General features: G+C 42.8%; 1 protein-coding gene across 4 annotated transcripts in view; it reads left to right on the plus strand.

Moving 5' to 3' along the window:
• The window catches only part of NEK10 (NIMA related kinase 10), a 107,491-nt gene that overhangs the window by 55,357 nt on the left and 36,885 nt on the right, over positions 1-15,249 (plus strand). For all 4 annotated transcript variants that reach the window (XM_060280658.2, XM_035130104.3, XM_035130103.3 and 1 more), the window contains exons 23-28: positions 2,509-2,584; positions 11,222-11,351; positions 12,213-12,283; positions 12,976-13,189; positions 14,225-14,408; positions 14,722-14,808. In XM_060280658.2, coding sequence (XP_060136641.1) covers positions 2,509-2,584; positions 11,222-11,351; positions 12,213-12,283; positions 12,976-13,189; positions 14,225-14,408; positions 14,722-14,808 — 762 coding nt within the window. The remainder of the gene's footprint in view (positions 1-2,508; positions 2,585-11,221; positions 11,352-12,212; positions 12,284-12,975; positions 13,190-14,224; positions 14,409-14,721; positions 14,809-15,249) is intronic.

Below are 15,249 nucleotides of genomic sequence, written 5' to 3' on the forward strand. Positions count from 1 at the left end.
GGAAATGGGCAGAGCATGCGTAGAAGCAACTTCCGGTGCTGCTCTGCCCAGTTCCAAAATAGCTGCAGCGCGACTTCCGGTGCCAATCCTGGATTTTTCAATCTGGGAGTTGGCACCTATGATACAAGCTGAAGCACTAGCTTCTGACAACAGAATCTAGGGCTAGTGCCATTTTCTTGCATCCAGTATCCAGTTCTCTGTCTAAAATAATAAAATAAAATAAAATAAAAATAGAGCTAAGCTTGTCACTTTTTACTTTTCAGAACCGAATAAGCCTGGCACGGAGCATAGTTCAGTTTAAAACAACCATTTAGAAGTTTGGCATTTGGATTAACTAATAGGTCATTGCTGTATAGGTTGAAGTAAATGGGTGGATCATTTAATGGTTTGGACACCAGCAGGAAACCAATATATTAAATTTCCAATTCTGTCTCATCCTTTGCCCCCCCCCCACCTCTGCTTGGGGCAAAGTAGGGTTTGCCGTGTCGTTCTTAGCCTTCTATTTGTAAAATACATATAAACACATATCATAGTATTTCCCTTTCCCCATATCCTGTTTGCTCAGAAGTCAGTTCCACTGTCTCCCTCCATGGGACTCGCTTCCAAAAGGTATGCATAGGCTTGCAGGCTTAGAGAGGTAAATACTGTATATTTGTGAGAAGGAGTGAGTTGAACATGGAAGTACTATGTCAACTTATATCTTAGCATGCGGAACTTCATGGAGCATTGTTCAGGAGGTCAAACAAAATCAGTGAAATTACTCAGTGGTTAAAATCGATGCAGTTTTGAAAGGTTCAATCTGCCATTTTGATTCAAAATGGCATCCAATGGCATCCAAACATAGATGAAAACTTGTTCCTTGATATCAGGAACCACCATGCAGATTATGGTTACGATATCTTAAGAGCTGTCCAAATTGTTGTTGGCACCGTCAGTCTTGGAGTGCACCTCTGGAGGTGAGGTCAAATTGCTGTGGAATGACAGTTCCAGCTGTGGCTGCAGAACCTGGTAACTCATAATTTCTGCCTCCCGTGTGGTTCCCCCCCCCCTCCTGTGTTAGCAGCTGAAGTGATCTCTCCAGGGAACAAGCCTGGGCAGTGTGTATGTAGGTCCTGGTCTGCCCAGACAACAAGACCGCGCTCTCTGCTGTAGTATATATGGAGACAAATATATGGTTTATTTACACATATATACAACCTGAGTCTATAATGGAGGGGCTCCCAGCGTTAACTCCCCAAATGGGTCTTGTTTCTCCCATAGCTGCAGCCTTGGGTTCAAACAGACATGAAGCATTATGCTCTGCTTCTATGGCTTTTCCACTTGTTTCCTTTAGCAGCCTGCAACCTTTTCTGCTCTAAGTCACATCGCAGCCAGTGCTAAAACTCTAAACTTTGCCTTTCGTTCTTCTCACTATCTAAAAGAGGGAGGAGGTGCTCCACCCATTTCCAATCTGGCACATCTTCCCCTCTTTTTTGTTTCCTTAATGGTACATCACCTTGCCCTTCATTCACTTAATGGTTCCTCACCCCAGGCAATTGACCTCATGAGGAAGCTAGCCTGGGGTGATGAACCATTCAAATATAAGCTAGCCTGGCTTATATTTTAACCCTTGCTGGATCCAGGGGTTCAGGAGGCTTGATTAAATTCCAACACTTACTGGGTCCAGGAATTTGGGGGAGTCTGGCACCCGCAAACTCATACTTTGCCTTGAGGTAAGAGTTGAAACAAAAACTTCCACTGACAATTAAGATAAGTGACCTTTTCAAAGGTTGCACCCTACGATTGGGCTTCAGGGAATTGCTTCTTTTCAGCTGCTACCAAGAACAGTACCTGAAAAAAAGCTTAGATTAAATTCAAAAGTTGCTTAAGTAAGTGTGCCTATAGCTGGTATGTTGTTGAGCTTGGCATCTGTTCAGTTCTAATCTTCATAAATGGATTTTGATATCTATTTAAACTGTGTTTCGTTTCCAGGCTGGTGGCATAAGAGCATTAGAACGGACAAATTCTATAAGCATTATATATTGGTACCGAGCCACCTACCGCCTAAAAATTGGCCCGCTTTGCACATCAGAGGGATCTGGGAGGAATCAAGCCACAGTGCTGGCTACATATGAACCAGCTCTTGTGGTTTCTTTGGAGAGAAGCCAAACTGTGAATGCTGAGTCATACATAAATGCTAAGTCAGCACTGTAGATTTTTTTTCCAGCTTGGGAAAGAAAAGGGTGGTGTGTGTGTGTGTGTGTAATTTGAGCAGCGTGCACTGGCATTCTCGCTCATTCACAGTAAATCATGAATGGGCTTCCCATGACATGCGAACCAGGCCACTCTATGTCATTCATAAATATAAGAGTAGAAGATGAGCAAATATTATTGTGTGTTGCCTGATAATGCATAAATGAGGTGGTGGGGATAATATATCAAATAGGAGTGAACTTTTTTTTTTGCTCCAGCTATAATCAATAATTGAACCTGTTGAAGGAAAATAAATTTGCTTTATTTTATTTCCAGCTGACTTTGGTCTTGCAAAGCAGAAACAGGAAAACAGCAAGCTTACCTCAATTGTCGGAACAATTCTCTACTCCTGGTAAGAAGAAGAAAAGTCCTTTAGGTCTGCAAACTTGCTGCTAAAATGGTGATTAGTGGCCCCAAATATAATGTAGCCCTTATATAGGGAGCGGCAGTTTGATTCAGACAGTTAATTTTCCTGGGATATGTTTGGCTTTTTAATTCTTTTTGAGTAAAGCATATTATGACACGCCATCTCATTTTAAAGTGCACGGAAGTAAATATATCTAAATTCATGTGAAAATAGGCAAATCTCAACATGCTATCACACTTCATTTTTTTTGCTAATTAACTACAGTATCTACTCTAACAGTAATTAGAACCTTCAATTCTCGGAGGCATAGACTTCTTCTAATTCCCACTTTCCTTGTAGCTCTGTTAAAGTTGCCCAGTTATGTACAATCTAATGCACAGAATTGTCTTGCTTTTCCTAATCCCAGAAGTTGATTTCCCACACTTGGGAACTTTCACAGACGGGTTATATAAGCTTGCTCCCGGAGCATGTTTCGAAGAATGTGTCAGTTTGCCGTAGCAGTAGACATCTTAACTGTGAGAAATTCTTGCTCTATTGTTGGCGACATACCCACTGAATGGTGGAAATATGTGTGTAAATGTGGTCATCTGAATAGGCTGTTGCTGTTCACCTCAGATTGGCTCCCATGGCTCCCAGTTGCTTTACTATATTCCTTAGAAGCTTCTTTCAGTCCTATCAGTTGGCTTTCTCGTGGTCATGATAGTGTGGTGCTCACTAAATGATGGGAACATGCATGCCAATATGTCTTACAGAGGAATGCTTTGCATAACAGTGGCCCCCCCCACCCCATTCTTGCTAATTTAAAAGACAAAAGAGACATTCTTAATATGACATTTGTTGTTCTCTCAGGGGTCCGGCCCACGACAATACCCTTTCCCTTTCCCTCAGCTACATATAAAACAGACCCAGGGATCTTAGCCATATCTTCTTCTTCTCCTTTGGTGATCACTCATGGCCGAGTAAGAACGTCTTCCATAAACACGGTTTTAACAATGAGTCCGTAAGTGACTGTGGAGGCCAATTCTGGATCCACACGTCCTTCCACAGTGGGGACATTGGTTTCTGGGCGGGAGTTGATCACGGTGTGGATTTGCCAAGCGTGCCTTCCTCTTAGCACGTTTCTCCCTTGCGTCCTGAGTTCGAGTGTCTTCAAAGCTCACGACACCTTTGGTAAAGGCTGTTCTCCAATTGGAGCGCTCGCAGGCAAGTGTTTGCCAATTGTCGGTGTTTATACTACATTTTTTTTAAAAAAATGGGTGATTGGCTTTCTCTTCTTGACTTCCCAGTACATTTCCGAGCACAATTCAACGTATTGGTGCTGACCTTTAAAGCCCTAAATGGCCTCGGCCCAGTATACCTAAAGGAGCGTCTCCACCCGCGTTGTTCAGCCTGGACACTGAGGTCCAGAGCTGAGGGCCTTCTGGTGGTTCCCTCACTGAGAAAAGTGAGGTTACGGGGAACCAGGGAGAGGGCCTTCTTGGCACTGGTGCCCACCCTGTGGAATGCCCTCCCTTCAGATGCCAAGGAGATAAACATCTATCTGACTTTTAGAAGACATCCAAAGGCAGCTCTGTACAGAGAGGTTTTTTAATGTTTGAGGGTCTTTATGTTTAGTCATGTTGGCCACATGACCAGGAAGCTGTCTGCGGACAAACACCAGCTCCCTCGGCCTATAGAGTGAGATGAGTGCCACAACACCAGAGTCGTCCGCGACTGGACCTAATGGTCAGGGGTACCTTTACCTTTATGTTTTAATATTTTGTTGGAAGCCACCAAGAATGCCTTGGGCAACCCAGTCAGATGGACGGCATATAAATAATAAAATTATTATTATTACCATCCATAATCTGGGACTCTGAACCCTGCAATCGAGAAGCCCATATACGTTATAGGTGTGATGCCCAAAATATGACCTATGACCCAAAAAGCAAGCTAAAAGAGCATTTGGTTGTAAGGAATTAATTGTGTGATCCGTTGGCTCTCAGCTAGAATGACTAGTTAAGACAAAAGCAACTACAGACCAAGCGAACCCACTTGAAACTGACGTTGTTCTTGCTATAGGGCCAAGAAAATAACTTTCTCCATCCCCATGTTTGGGGATTGTTTGCCAGTCTAGACCTCCTGGGTCTATTGTAGAGACAATAGTTTCTGCAAAAAATTACATAATGGCTCCATAGAAGTGAGATAATTGCATTTTATAGGCTCTGGAGGTACAGTTTATAAGTTCTCTGTTTTAACGAGCAATAAGAAGAAATATTTATTGAGCCACGGCAGTGAAATAAAATTGTTTTACACATTGCAACAAAAACAGAGTGTTTGCAGAGTGCAACATAAACACAAATAAATGAGCACAATTTGCAGCGAATCAAGTATTGGCTCTATTGGCATTCAGGTGTTGCTTTTAACGTAAGAATCTGAGAGAGCCACATTTTCCAGTGAATATTTGATAACATTCACAGCAGTGTTCTTGCGGCATGAGGGGAAGGAATTTTCCCCATGACGTGGGAGGGCAAAACAAAGAAATGCAAAGTAACTTCTTCATCAGTCTTTTGTGTGTGGCTTCTCAGTCAGCAAGGAGTGAAGCATACAGCGTAGAAGGCAAAGTCAGAACTGAAAATGAAACTACATGCCCATCTGAAATGGGGTAGATCCTTCTGGCCAGTTTCAATTCTGCCTTTTGTGGGAGAGCAGAGTTGATTATTGACTCCCGGATTTCACCTGTGAGTTGTACGCTGCTTTTTCTTTCTCTCTTCTCTGCTCACTCAGCTGTTAGGCAGCGATTTGAGGATCTCTGTGCCCAGACTCCAGGAGCAGGGGTGGCCCAGACCTCCAAGTCATTCCTGCCTCTGGGGCACCATGGAATTATCCATTTCCTCCCCTTACCCAGCACTGCATATAATCACATTTAAAGAAAGCAGAACCCCCAGCAGTGATCAGAAACCAAGCAAGGAGCAATGCAATCTTGCACATGGCAAGACCTTCTCTGTTATGGTACCCATCTCATTGATCTCCTCCCCTAAAGATGCCCACCTTGCTCCACCCATGTTTAACTTTCACCATCTAGTTGAAACCTTCGATTTCTTAAAGCAAAGCTTTCAGCCTTCCCCCGATTGTTCTCTGTATATTTCCCAGCCTGATTGAGCTGTTGTTGCTTATCTGTTTCATAATCTTTAATTTTCGTGTGTGCTCTCTGTCCTCTTCCTAGGAATACATTTTACCTTTGGAAAATCAACTGACACTTTTCATTACTCTTTGCACTGGAAGCTTTCAGCAAACTATAAGGAATATAATTACTGCATATGCTACACAATGATAAGCAAATATGTTTCCATCAGCACAAGTAATGCCATCACTTCTTTCTGTAAAACAGAGGGAAGAAGAGAGATCCATCATGGAACCATCATAGTTCCTTCCAGATGTTGTTGGAGATGCTTCTCCCATTATCCCTAACCATTATCCATGCAGGCTGGGGTGGCTTGTGAGGGTTGAACAACATCTGCAGAGCCCCACTTTGGCTACGCTTGATGTAAATAATATCGAGTTAAAACTGCCCACAATTCTGCCTGGAAGAACAGATAAAAAAGAAAGCCACGTTTCAAACTCTGAAAATAGAGAGCCATGTGCAGTATTATTATTATTATTATTATTATTATTATTATTATTATTATTATTATATTTTTCAACTTATACACCGCCCTATACCCAGAGGTCTCAGGGCAGTTCACAACAAGACCACAGCATATAAAATCAAACCAATAGCAGTGACCCAATGAATCCCCCCTCCCCGAAAAAGCCACATTCTAAAAAGGTGTTGGATGTCAATAAGATCAACCAAAGGCCTGGTTAAAAATGAGCATTTTTGCCTGGCGCCAAAAGGTGTGTAATGAAGGTGCCAGGCGAACTTCCCTGGGGAGAGCATTCCATAGATGGGGAGCCACTGCAGAGAAGGCCCCGTTCTTTTGTTGCCACCCTCTGGACCTCTCGAGGTGGAGACACACAAAGGAGGGCCTCAGAAGATGATCTCAGGGACTGGCTAGGTAAATAACAGCAAAAAAAGAAATAGAGGCAGAACTACATGTTGAGTTAACAGAAGACACAAGAAGAGGGGTTCTTTAGAAGTTTCCGAGCCAAGTCTAGGGTGTGTGTTTTTTGCCATTTGAAGTGTGCTTTTTGATTGGAAGCTCTTCCTTGGAAGGCTGAACTCTTCGACACAGGCTGTTCAATCTGGGCTTAGCCCATTTCAGCCTTAAAACTTTCCTTGCCTTACAAAATCCTCTAATATCATCAGTATATCACCCCCACAGTAATTGCTTTTATTATGACCTTTGCACAAAGAATCATCCGTTGAAAACTAATATTTACACAAGCTAATCCTGTACCGTTGAGCATCTCTTGTAAGACAGTCTGAAAACAAGTTACATACTATCAGTTAGCTCATCAGCAATCTAGCCGGGAGAAAACCTGTCTCCACAGCCTTATTAAAATGAAACTTATGTAAATATTGTAATAAAACATTAACAGAATAAAATTGGAAAGGTTTAAGCCTTAAGAATGATGGTTTCCGTGAAAACAAATCAGTAAGGAAAAAAAAATCCTGTTCTATAAATAGCATTATGACATAGCTTTCCAAGGATATCAACTTATTTTCGATATTTCTGTAATTTGTACTACATATATACATTCTTCTGTATTTCCAAGTCATTTTCATAAACGTGGATCCCATAACAAAATACTTGGAAGATTAAATTATCTTCTGTGCTGCTGCAAATTTTTTGTTCAACTGCCAAACTCATTTTAAGATTGAGTTTAGCATTCAAGAAGATTTGTTATTAAATAAAAAAATACAATTTCTGCGTAAGAGTAGCAGATGCGGGAGTCCTTTCAGAGAAAACACAGAGCACGGCTCAGTCTGTTTAGAGAAAATGAAAAGAATTAAATTGAAAAATGTCCAACTAATCTGGCTTTGTTCTTGCTGCAACTATTTGTTTAGCAAAGGATATGCTAATCTATCTTCACCAGAATACTAGTGAAGTAGGAATCTTCCTGCTTGAATACAAGGTGCTGAAGCAAATATTGCAATTACCGTGCATATAGCGTTTGTAAAATCCAATTGACTTAACTATCCAACACCTAATTCATATGTTAATCACATGCTTCTTGGCTAAAGCCACTTTACTGTAGTGCAGAATTCTATTACTAAATTCAGTCCACCATGCGGATCCCACTCGGGGGCAGTTGCCAAATGCTTGTGATATTCAAAAGCACACAGATTTGTGGAACGGCAACACCAGAGCTAAACATCACCTTTCAGTACAGAGTTTTCACACTGTAGAGACCCCACCACCACCTGAATTGTGGAGGTGCTTCTTTAATTTTGGATGTAGGTTGACATAGCTTTTCTCAGCAGGTAGTTACTGTCTGCCACTCAAAACCTGAACTCTCAGCTTTCAGGTCTTCAGTCCCTGAAGAATCCTCTCTCCTTTGTTCCGGAGAACTCAAAAGTTTCCTTACTATTTGGGGACATTTCAGTCGGTCCGAATTAAGCTATTCCCTATTATGGCTTCTTTCCTAATGGGCCCATAAGGCTACCAGTGATTTACTTGTGTGTGTAGAATACTGATTTTGGTCACTCAAGAGAGGAAGCTCTTAAAGCTAAAGACTATTTTCTGTCGTAGGAAGATAGAGCTTGACTGCAACTGGTGCTATTTTTCTAGAAGAAGAGGTGCCATAACTCAACATGAACACCTCCCTTGTTCTCTTAGAACAGGCACCCCCAGACTCAGCCTTCCAGATATTTTGGGACTACAATTCCCATCATCCCTGACCACTGGTCCTGTTAGCTAGGGATGTTGGGAGTTGTAGTCCCAAAACAGCTAGAGGGCCGACTTTGGGGATGCCTGTCTTAGAATGTCAATGGGGCCCACCTGATAGGTGCTGGAACTGAGTTCCGGCGAGGTGTGGCTGAAAAAAAGCCCTGGCTGCAACTATTAGGTTAATACTGTCCCTCCAGTCTTGAGGTAATACTATCTCATTTGGGTGGCATTCAGTACCAGCTGGTGGTGCAGTGCAGCTGTATTGCTCTCCTGGATTTCCAACACTGCATATAGCTGCTGCTTTCTGAGACGGGGATGAGCAAGGCAGCAGAGAGTTTGGCATGGTGTTCTCCCAGCAGTGGCGCAAATCTGGTGCTCCCAATTTCTGTGTTCACTCCAGGCCGAGTCCCCCAGTGCCTTATCCTTCTCAGTAAGCAGCAGGAACACACAGTTTTGGGAAGTCAGGAGAGCTACCTTGCTGGCTGCTAATGCTTGGGTTGACCCTTTACCTAGTACATCCCCTACATTTAATAATTTCCAGCTTTGACAGCTGAAAGACTACCCTGTTTCCCTTTATTTCTGTCCCTGCCTCGCAAGTTTCAGTTATTGCTGGAGACGATGCTAACCGCAGTGGCGTACTATTGGGGTGGGTGGGTGGGCACCACAGGAGCGGTTGCCCAGGGCGCAAAATTTTGTTAGGGGTGCAAAATTCTGACACCCGCTGCTGCCTCAAAAGAGCCACACACTTCCGTCGCTGGGCTGCGATGAAAACGGCTTCTCCATGCGAACCAGGAAGTGACCTCTCCAGACAATGGAACGGCTCTTCTTTTCTTAACTCTGCGACTGCAGTCTCCTGAGTGACGCAGATGCCTCAAGCCAGTGGTTTTCAACCAGTGTGCCATGGCACACTGAGGTGCCTTGAATGATTGTCAGGAGTGCTGCGGGCAACACTGGCCTCTATCCTTCTTTCCTTCCCTCCCTCCTCTGATTCCCTCTCGCGTCTCCGCCTCCCAAAGTCTTGCACAGCTGTTTGTTGCAGCAGCCTTGGCTACAAGCTGCCCAGGCAAAGGGTACCTCTGGGGCTGGCCAGGGGTGGTGGTTGCCAGGAGCTAAAGCGTCCTCGGAGTAAGTAAGTAAGCAAGCAAGCCCAGCCTGCCAGTCCTTGCAGTTGGGAATGGGCAGACAAGTCCCAGGCTGCTGTGGGGCAGCGTGAGGAGTCACCTCTCTTTGGGATGGGGGGGGGCAGCTCAGAGACCAGGGGCAGCAGCAGCTCCCAAGGAAAGGAGGCTGAGGGAATGCTCCACAAGGGAGTGTACTCAAAAAAGGGTGAGAGGCTGCCAGCTCTGCAGGCAAGGGGTGACATAACCGGGCTCCTGATCCCCACAGGGGTGCCGCAGAAAGAATGTAGTTGGTCAAGGGAGCCATGAACTCAAAAAAGTTGAAAACCTCTGCCTTAAGCAGTTGAATGAACATGTGTACTCCGTCCAATTTCCCTCCCTCTCACCCCCTCTCTGCACTGCCCAAGGCACTGGCAACCCATGCTATGCCACTGGTTAAATGCTAGATTTTATTTTTCAAAGGCAGGAGGGACTGACATTATTGTGTGTCTGCTCCAGTACCTCTCAGGACACCATGCTCAGCTCAGCTTCCAGAAGAATTTTGGGAGACCTGAACATTTTTTCACTGTTAAATATCTGTCTTAGTTGGTCATAATAAAAGTGTTACTCTTCTCTCGCTCGCTACCTGCTCCCCCCTCGGCTTGTTTTTGTAAGGGAACATTTCATATAACTTCATTGCCATATGTTCCTTATGGAAAACAAAGCCAGCTGTATCTCTCCAGTTTGCCAAGCACAGATCATAGCAGTACCATCCTTAATTAGCTTGCTTCTCTGAACCTTTTGTATGGGGTGGGGGAGGAGAAGGAGAAGGGAGGGGGAGAAAACCCTTAGAATTTGTGAGACAGGCACATGACAGGCATCAATGAGAACTTTGTCAATTTTCAAACTGTTTTTTAAACGGTGAGTGAAGTAGATGAAATGTGAATTATGTGAATAATTCTGACAAAAAAGATTTTAGGGAGGAGGGAGGAACATAAATCATGCATTATTTGATTTAAAAGGCATTGGCTGGCGGAAAAGAATGACTGATTTAAGGCTTCAGTTGACTAAATTACATTAGCTTGGCCGAAGATGGGAGGAGGAGGGGAAAAATTGATTTGCATTTGTGATATTGACTGGAAAGCAATAAATACAGAAGTGGAATGCATCTGAAGATCATCAGTTCCAACCTCTTGCATGAAGTTAAGACAGTATTTCCTGCAAATAGGAATAAAGACCTCTTAGTGGGTAAATTTGGACTTGGGTAATTAGTCCCCTGGAAGTTATTTAATCTTATGTCCATGGTAAAGATTTGCTGAGAGAGTAGTAAAGAGGAAGGATTAGTGGGGTGGATCGTGGCTATGTCCTACACATGTAAGGAAATTGTAGCGAAGTCCAATTTATTTAATATTGCAATACCATCTGGCTGATTAAAAAATAGGGATTTTTTGGGGGGGGGGTTTGCATCTGTTTAGGCAGATATGAACATGTAAGCACACAGCCTCAGACACAGTTATCACATTTTGTGTTGTAAGCGTTTATAAACATTCTGATGTGCGAACGATGCCGTCTGCAAACTCTGAAATTGCTTAGTATTTCCCCTAAAGATGGATTTGTGAGGCAGGTAGTAGCCTCTTCCCTGAGAATAATATTGTGACCTGTTCTATCTCCGTTATGGATTTTTTTTTTGAATTTTGCTTTTATTTGCCTAGCCCTGAAGTTGTGAAGAGCGAGCCATATGGCGAGAAGGCTGATGTCTGGGCTGCAGGATGCGTCCTTTACCAGATGGCAACTCTCAACCCTCCATTTTACAGCACCAACATGCTCTCCTTAGCAACTAAAGTATGCAGGTTTGCTAGTTGAAGCCATTTACCTTTGCATGTTCATGCACTTTTATGAATGGAGTGTTTCCTCATCACACATGGACATTACAGCAGTATCAGAGAAGCAGTTCTGATGGTTGCTGTATTGGTATAGACTAGGGAATGAGCCTAGCTCCCAGCGTTGGATTGAGGTTATCTTCCTGCTTCCCTGCTCTGACTCTTGACACATTATATTCACAAATAGGTCTTATTATGTCTTTCTTGTCTCCCCACATCCACCTCCTTAAATTGAGACACATTTCACATCAAGCAATCACAAGCAAGTTACTATTATTATTACTGAACTTTATAACGTGTTCACTTTTTGGGCGGGTGGTGGTGGTGGTATTTGCAATCCCTCAAAGTCTAGACTAGCAAAAGGACTCTGCAAATTCCAGGGGCTTCAAAATCAAGCAAGTTCTTGATAAGTTTCAATAAAGAATAAATTTTGCTAAAAATCAAAGGTACTCAGTAGAGAAACTGGTGGGTCTCAGTCATGAAATTCCCGATTGACTAGAATTGATTTATTAGCTGTACCCTGCTTTTCTGTCTGTGGACGTGTAAATTGGCTTAACAACTTAAAAAAAAAATGATTAAAGGCAGGATCATCATTAGTGTTTCGGGGGAATTTTGGATGAACTTTCTGCATGGAAATTGCTTTGTATATTTTGGAGTGTGATATGTGCATATGAGTCAAATTCATTGTATATACGTGCCACAAGGGCATTGTGAAGATAGGTTGATTGTGTGCCATGTTGTTCAAGGGGCAAATTGAAACCTAATTTATCCACAACATGAAATTTTTCTCCTGTTGTCAGCAAAGTATTCATTTATTTTGCAGATAGTTGAATCTGCCTATGAGCCAGTCCCAGAGGGTGCCTATTCTGAAAAGGTTTCGGCGGTCATTAAAAAGTAAGTGTCTTGTGGAAAAGGTCCTTTTGAATGGAAGGTGAGCAAGTATGAAAGGGGTAGGAAATCTGGTAGAGGAAACGGTCACATGACTGGGAGTTAGCAAGAAGAGGTCTAAAGTTCACATACTTCTTTAAACAGAGCACAGGCTGTAGTATATTTGCAGTGATCTTAAGTGGTGGTATTAAAAGAAGCATGCAATCAGCTGATTCCATTAATATTTACTTACTTGGTGTGACGCTGTAATTTGCTAGAGATGCCATTCTGGTTATCACAATAACCACTTTGCTGACAATTGACATTGTTCTCACCTAAGATATAAACAGATAGCAACACAGAAGAAGAAAGGAATGAGCTTTAAAAGTGCAAGAATGGAAACACGATGGTGGATTTAATTATGAGAGATCATTTTAAAATGAGCCTGGTAATTGTTTTTATGGGCATCCCTAAAATGAAAATTATTCCTGAATTCGTAGCACAAAAAGAAATCTGTACAAAGCAAAGAAATAAGTCACATCCTTAAGAGCTTTACAGCGGCGAATAAACAAAATGTTGATTTCCTTTAGATTTTTTTTAAAAAAATACACAGAATGCATAATGCATATCACAGGTGACCACTCGAAGAATTACAGTTACGGTAAGCAGCTAGTCACCATCATAGTTTGTTTAAATAATGAATTCTCCCCCCCCAATAGGTGCTTGACCCCGGATGCAGAGAGTCGCCCTGACATTGTAGAGGTCAGTTCCTTGATACCAAATGTGATGATGAAGTATTTAGACAGCTTATCAACCTCCCAGCTTGTCTTGGAGAGGAAATTGGAACGCGAGAGGAGGCGTACCCAGAGATATTTCATGGAGGCCAATCGAAATGCAGTCACATGTCACCACCAGCTTGCTGTATTATCTCAGGTAAGCAAATGCCTTCAATTACATTGTCACATATAATAGAGCATTATGTGAGTGCAAGGGACCGTTGGACCAGTCTGCCCAACTGGGAGTGCAGACATACTGTGTATGTAGGAGTGCATCGGCCCGCTCTCATGCTTGTCACTGGTGTGTCATATAACGTTATCAGGCTTCCAAGCATGCACCCATATATCTAATATGGCTAACTGGCTCTCCAAGCTTGAAGAGAGGAAACCCCATGTGTGCAGCCACCAAAGTGTTCCCCTCTATTTAACACTGCTCGGGACTGTGAAAGCTTCATTTGCAATTCTAGTTCTCTCTATTAGTGGGGAGTGTCATTGGCTTAGAACACACAAGGAGCAAATGTTCCTCTGCTTAAAAGGCAAAGGGACCCCTGACCATTAGGTCCAGTCGCGAACGACTCTGGGGTAGCGGCGCTCATCTCGCTCTATTGGCTGAGGGAGCCGGTGTACAGCTTCCAGGTCATGTGGCCAGCATGACTAAGCTGCTTCTGCCGAACCAGAGCAGCGCACGGAAACGCCGTTTCCCTTCCCGCCGGAGTGGTACCTATTTATCTACTTGCACTTTGACGTGCTTTTGAACTGCTAGGTTGGCAGGAGCTGGGACCGAACAACGGGAGCTCACCCCGTCGCGGGGAAATTGCTGAGGCTGTTACTGTGAAAATCCAACAAAAGGAGCTAAAAAACCAGCAAATCAGAAGCAACCTGCTAAGGCAGAATCATGTTTGAAATTGATCAAAAAAACAAGTTAACCTCTCAACATCAGGTGCTTTTACGCAGCAAGGTTATCTGCTGAATTAATTCCCTTACAGATTAAAATCAGTAATCAAGATCATATAGCGTATCTGAAACATGTTTTGAACCAGCCATTTTTGTATACCAATTCTATGTTAGCAGAGTTTCTAATGGCTCTTAAAAGAAACTGAGGGAAATGAATTGTGTTGCTTGAACACTGTACCCAGGTTGTACTTCTCAAAGCCACACAGTCAAAGGAAACCATTTCTGTTCTCTTTTGTAGGAACATTATGAGAAATCGAGCCTTAGCAGCAGTAGCAGTGGAGCAGCCAGTTTAAAAAGCGAATTTTCTGAAAATACAGATCTTTTGACTGAAAACTTCCAACTAACTTCTGGAAAAGATGAAGAGAAAACTTGCGATTTAACCTTGTCGGATGATAACTGCACTTTAGAAAACTCAGAAAAAGGTAGTGATGAATGAGCAGAATGAGCATTTTTAGTACTTCCACCATGCTGGGTTATTGTCGGGAGGTGTTGGTGGGGGGGGGGGGTTTGTTGTTCCTCTTATTTTTTATATCTTTATTCTGGATGATTTCTGTAGTGTACTTTTTGATGTTTTGTTTATTGCTTATGACTACTTTTGTCATGTTTGTAGTTATGTCATTTTTTTTATATGTTGCAAGCCACCTTGAGCATGGTTTTGATTTTGGAAAGGTGGCATGCAAATAAAATGATTGATTGGAGTTGGATAGAAAGGTTTGTTTCCGCTTTTATGTACAGATGTCTTCTCAGAATTAGATGATGAACTGGACGTATCAGATAATTCCAGCAGTTCTAGTTCAAGTCCTCTTAAAGAATCAGCATTTGGTAAGTTCCTTTAAGCAAGAGTTCTAATTGCCAACATTTTTACTTACGGATCTGAGCATGTATTGACACAGGTGTGTGAGTCATAGGTGGAAGTATGACTGGTCTAGAGTTTTCAGCAGGGGAGTCAAATGTAGTCGTCCCGGATGGAAGGAGAGCAACATCAGGCACTTTGGCTCACAGGAAATGCTCTTATTTTGAAGCAAATTCATATGAGCAAAGATATTCCAAGGCTGAACTTCTGCGTTTCTGGTAGCATCCTTTCCCTGCTCATTTCCTATGCCTGCAGGAACACTTGAGTCAATGGGTTGCATCCAGAGAAGCTTCTCCCATGGGTTGGATTCAAAAAAAGCTTCTGGCCATTGGATTTTAAACCAATGGAAACAGGGCACAGTTGAGACAGTGTGGCTTTTAAAGACATAGGGTTGTATCCATTGCTATGCC

This window comes from Zootoca vivipara, chromosome 11 (genome assembly GCF_965207765.1).
Source record: "Zootoca vivipara chromosome 11, rZooViv2.hap1.1, whole genome shotgun sequence".
Lineage (NCBI taxonomy): Eukaryota > Metazoa > Chordata > Lepidosauria > Squamata > Lacertidae > Zootoca > Zootoca vivipara.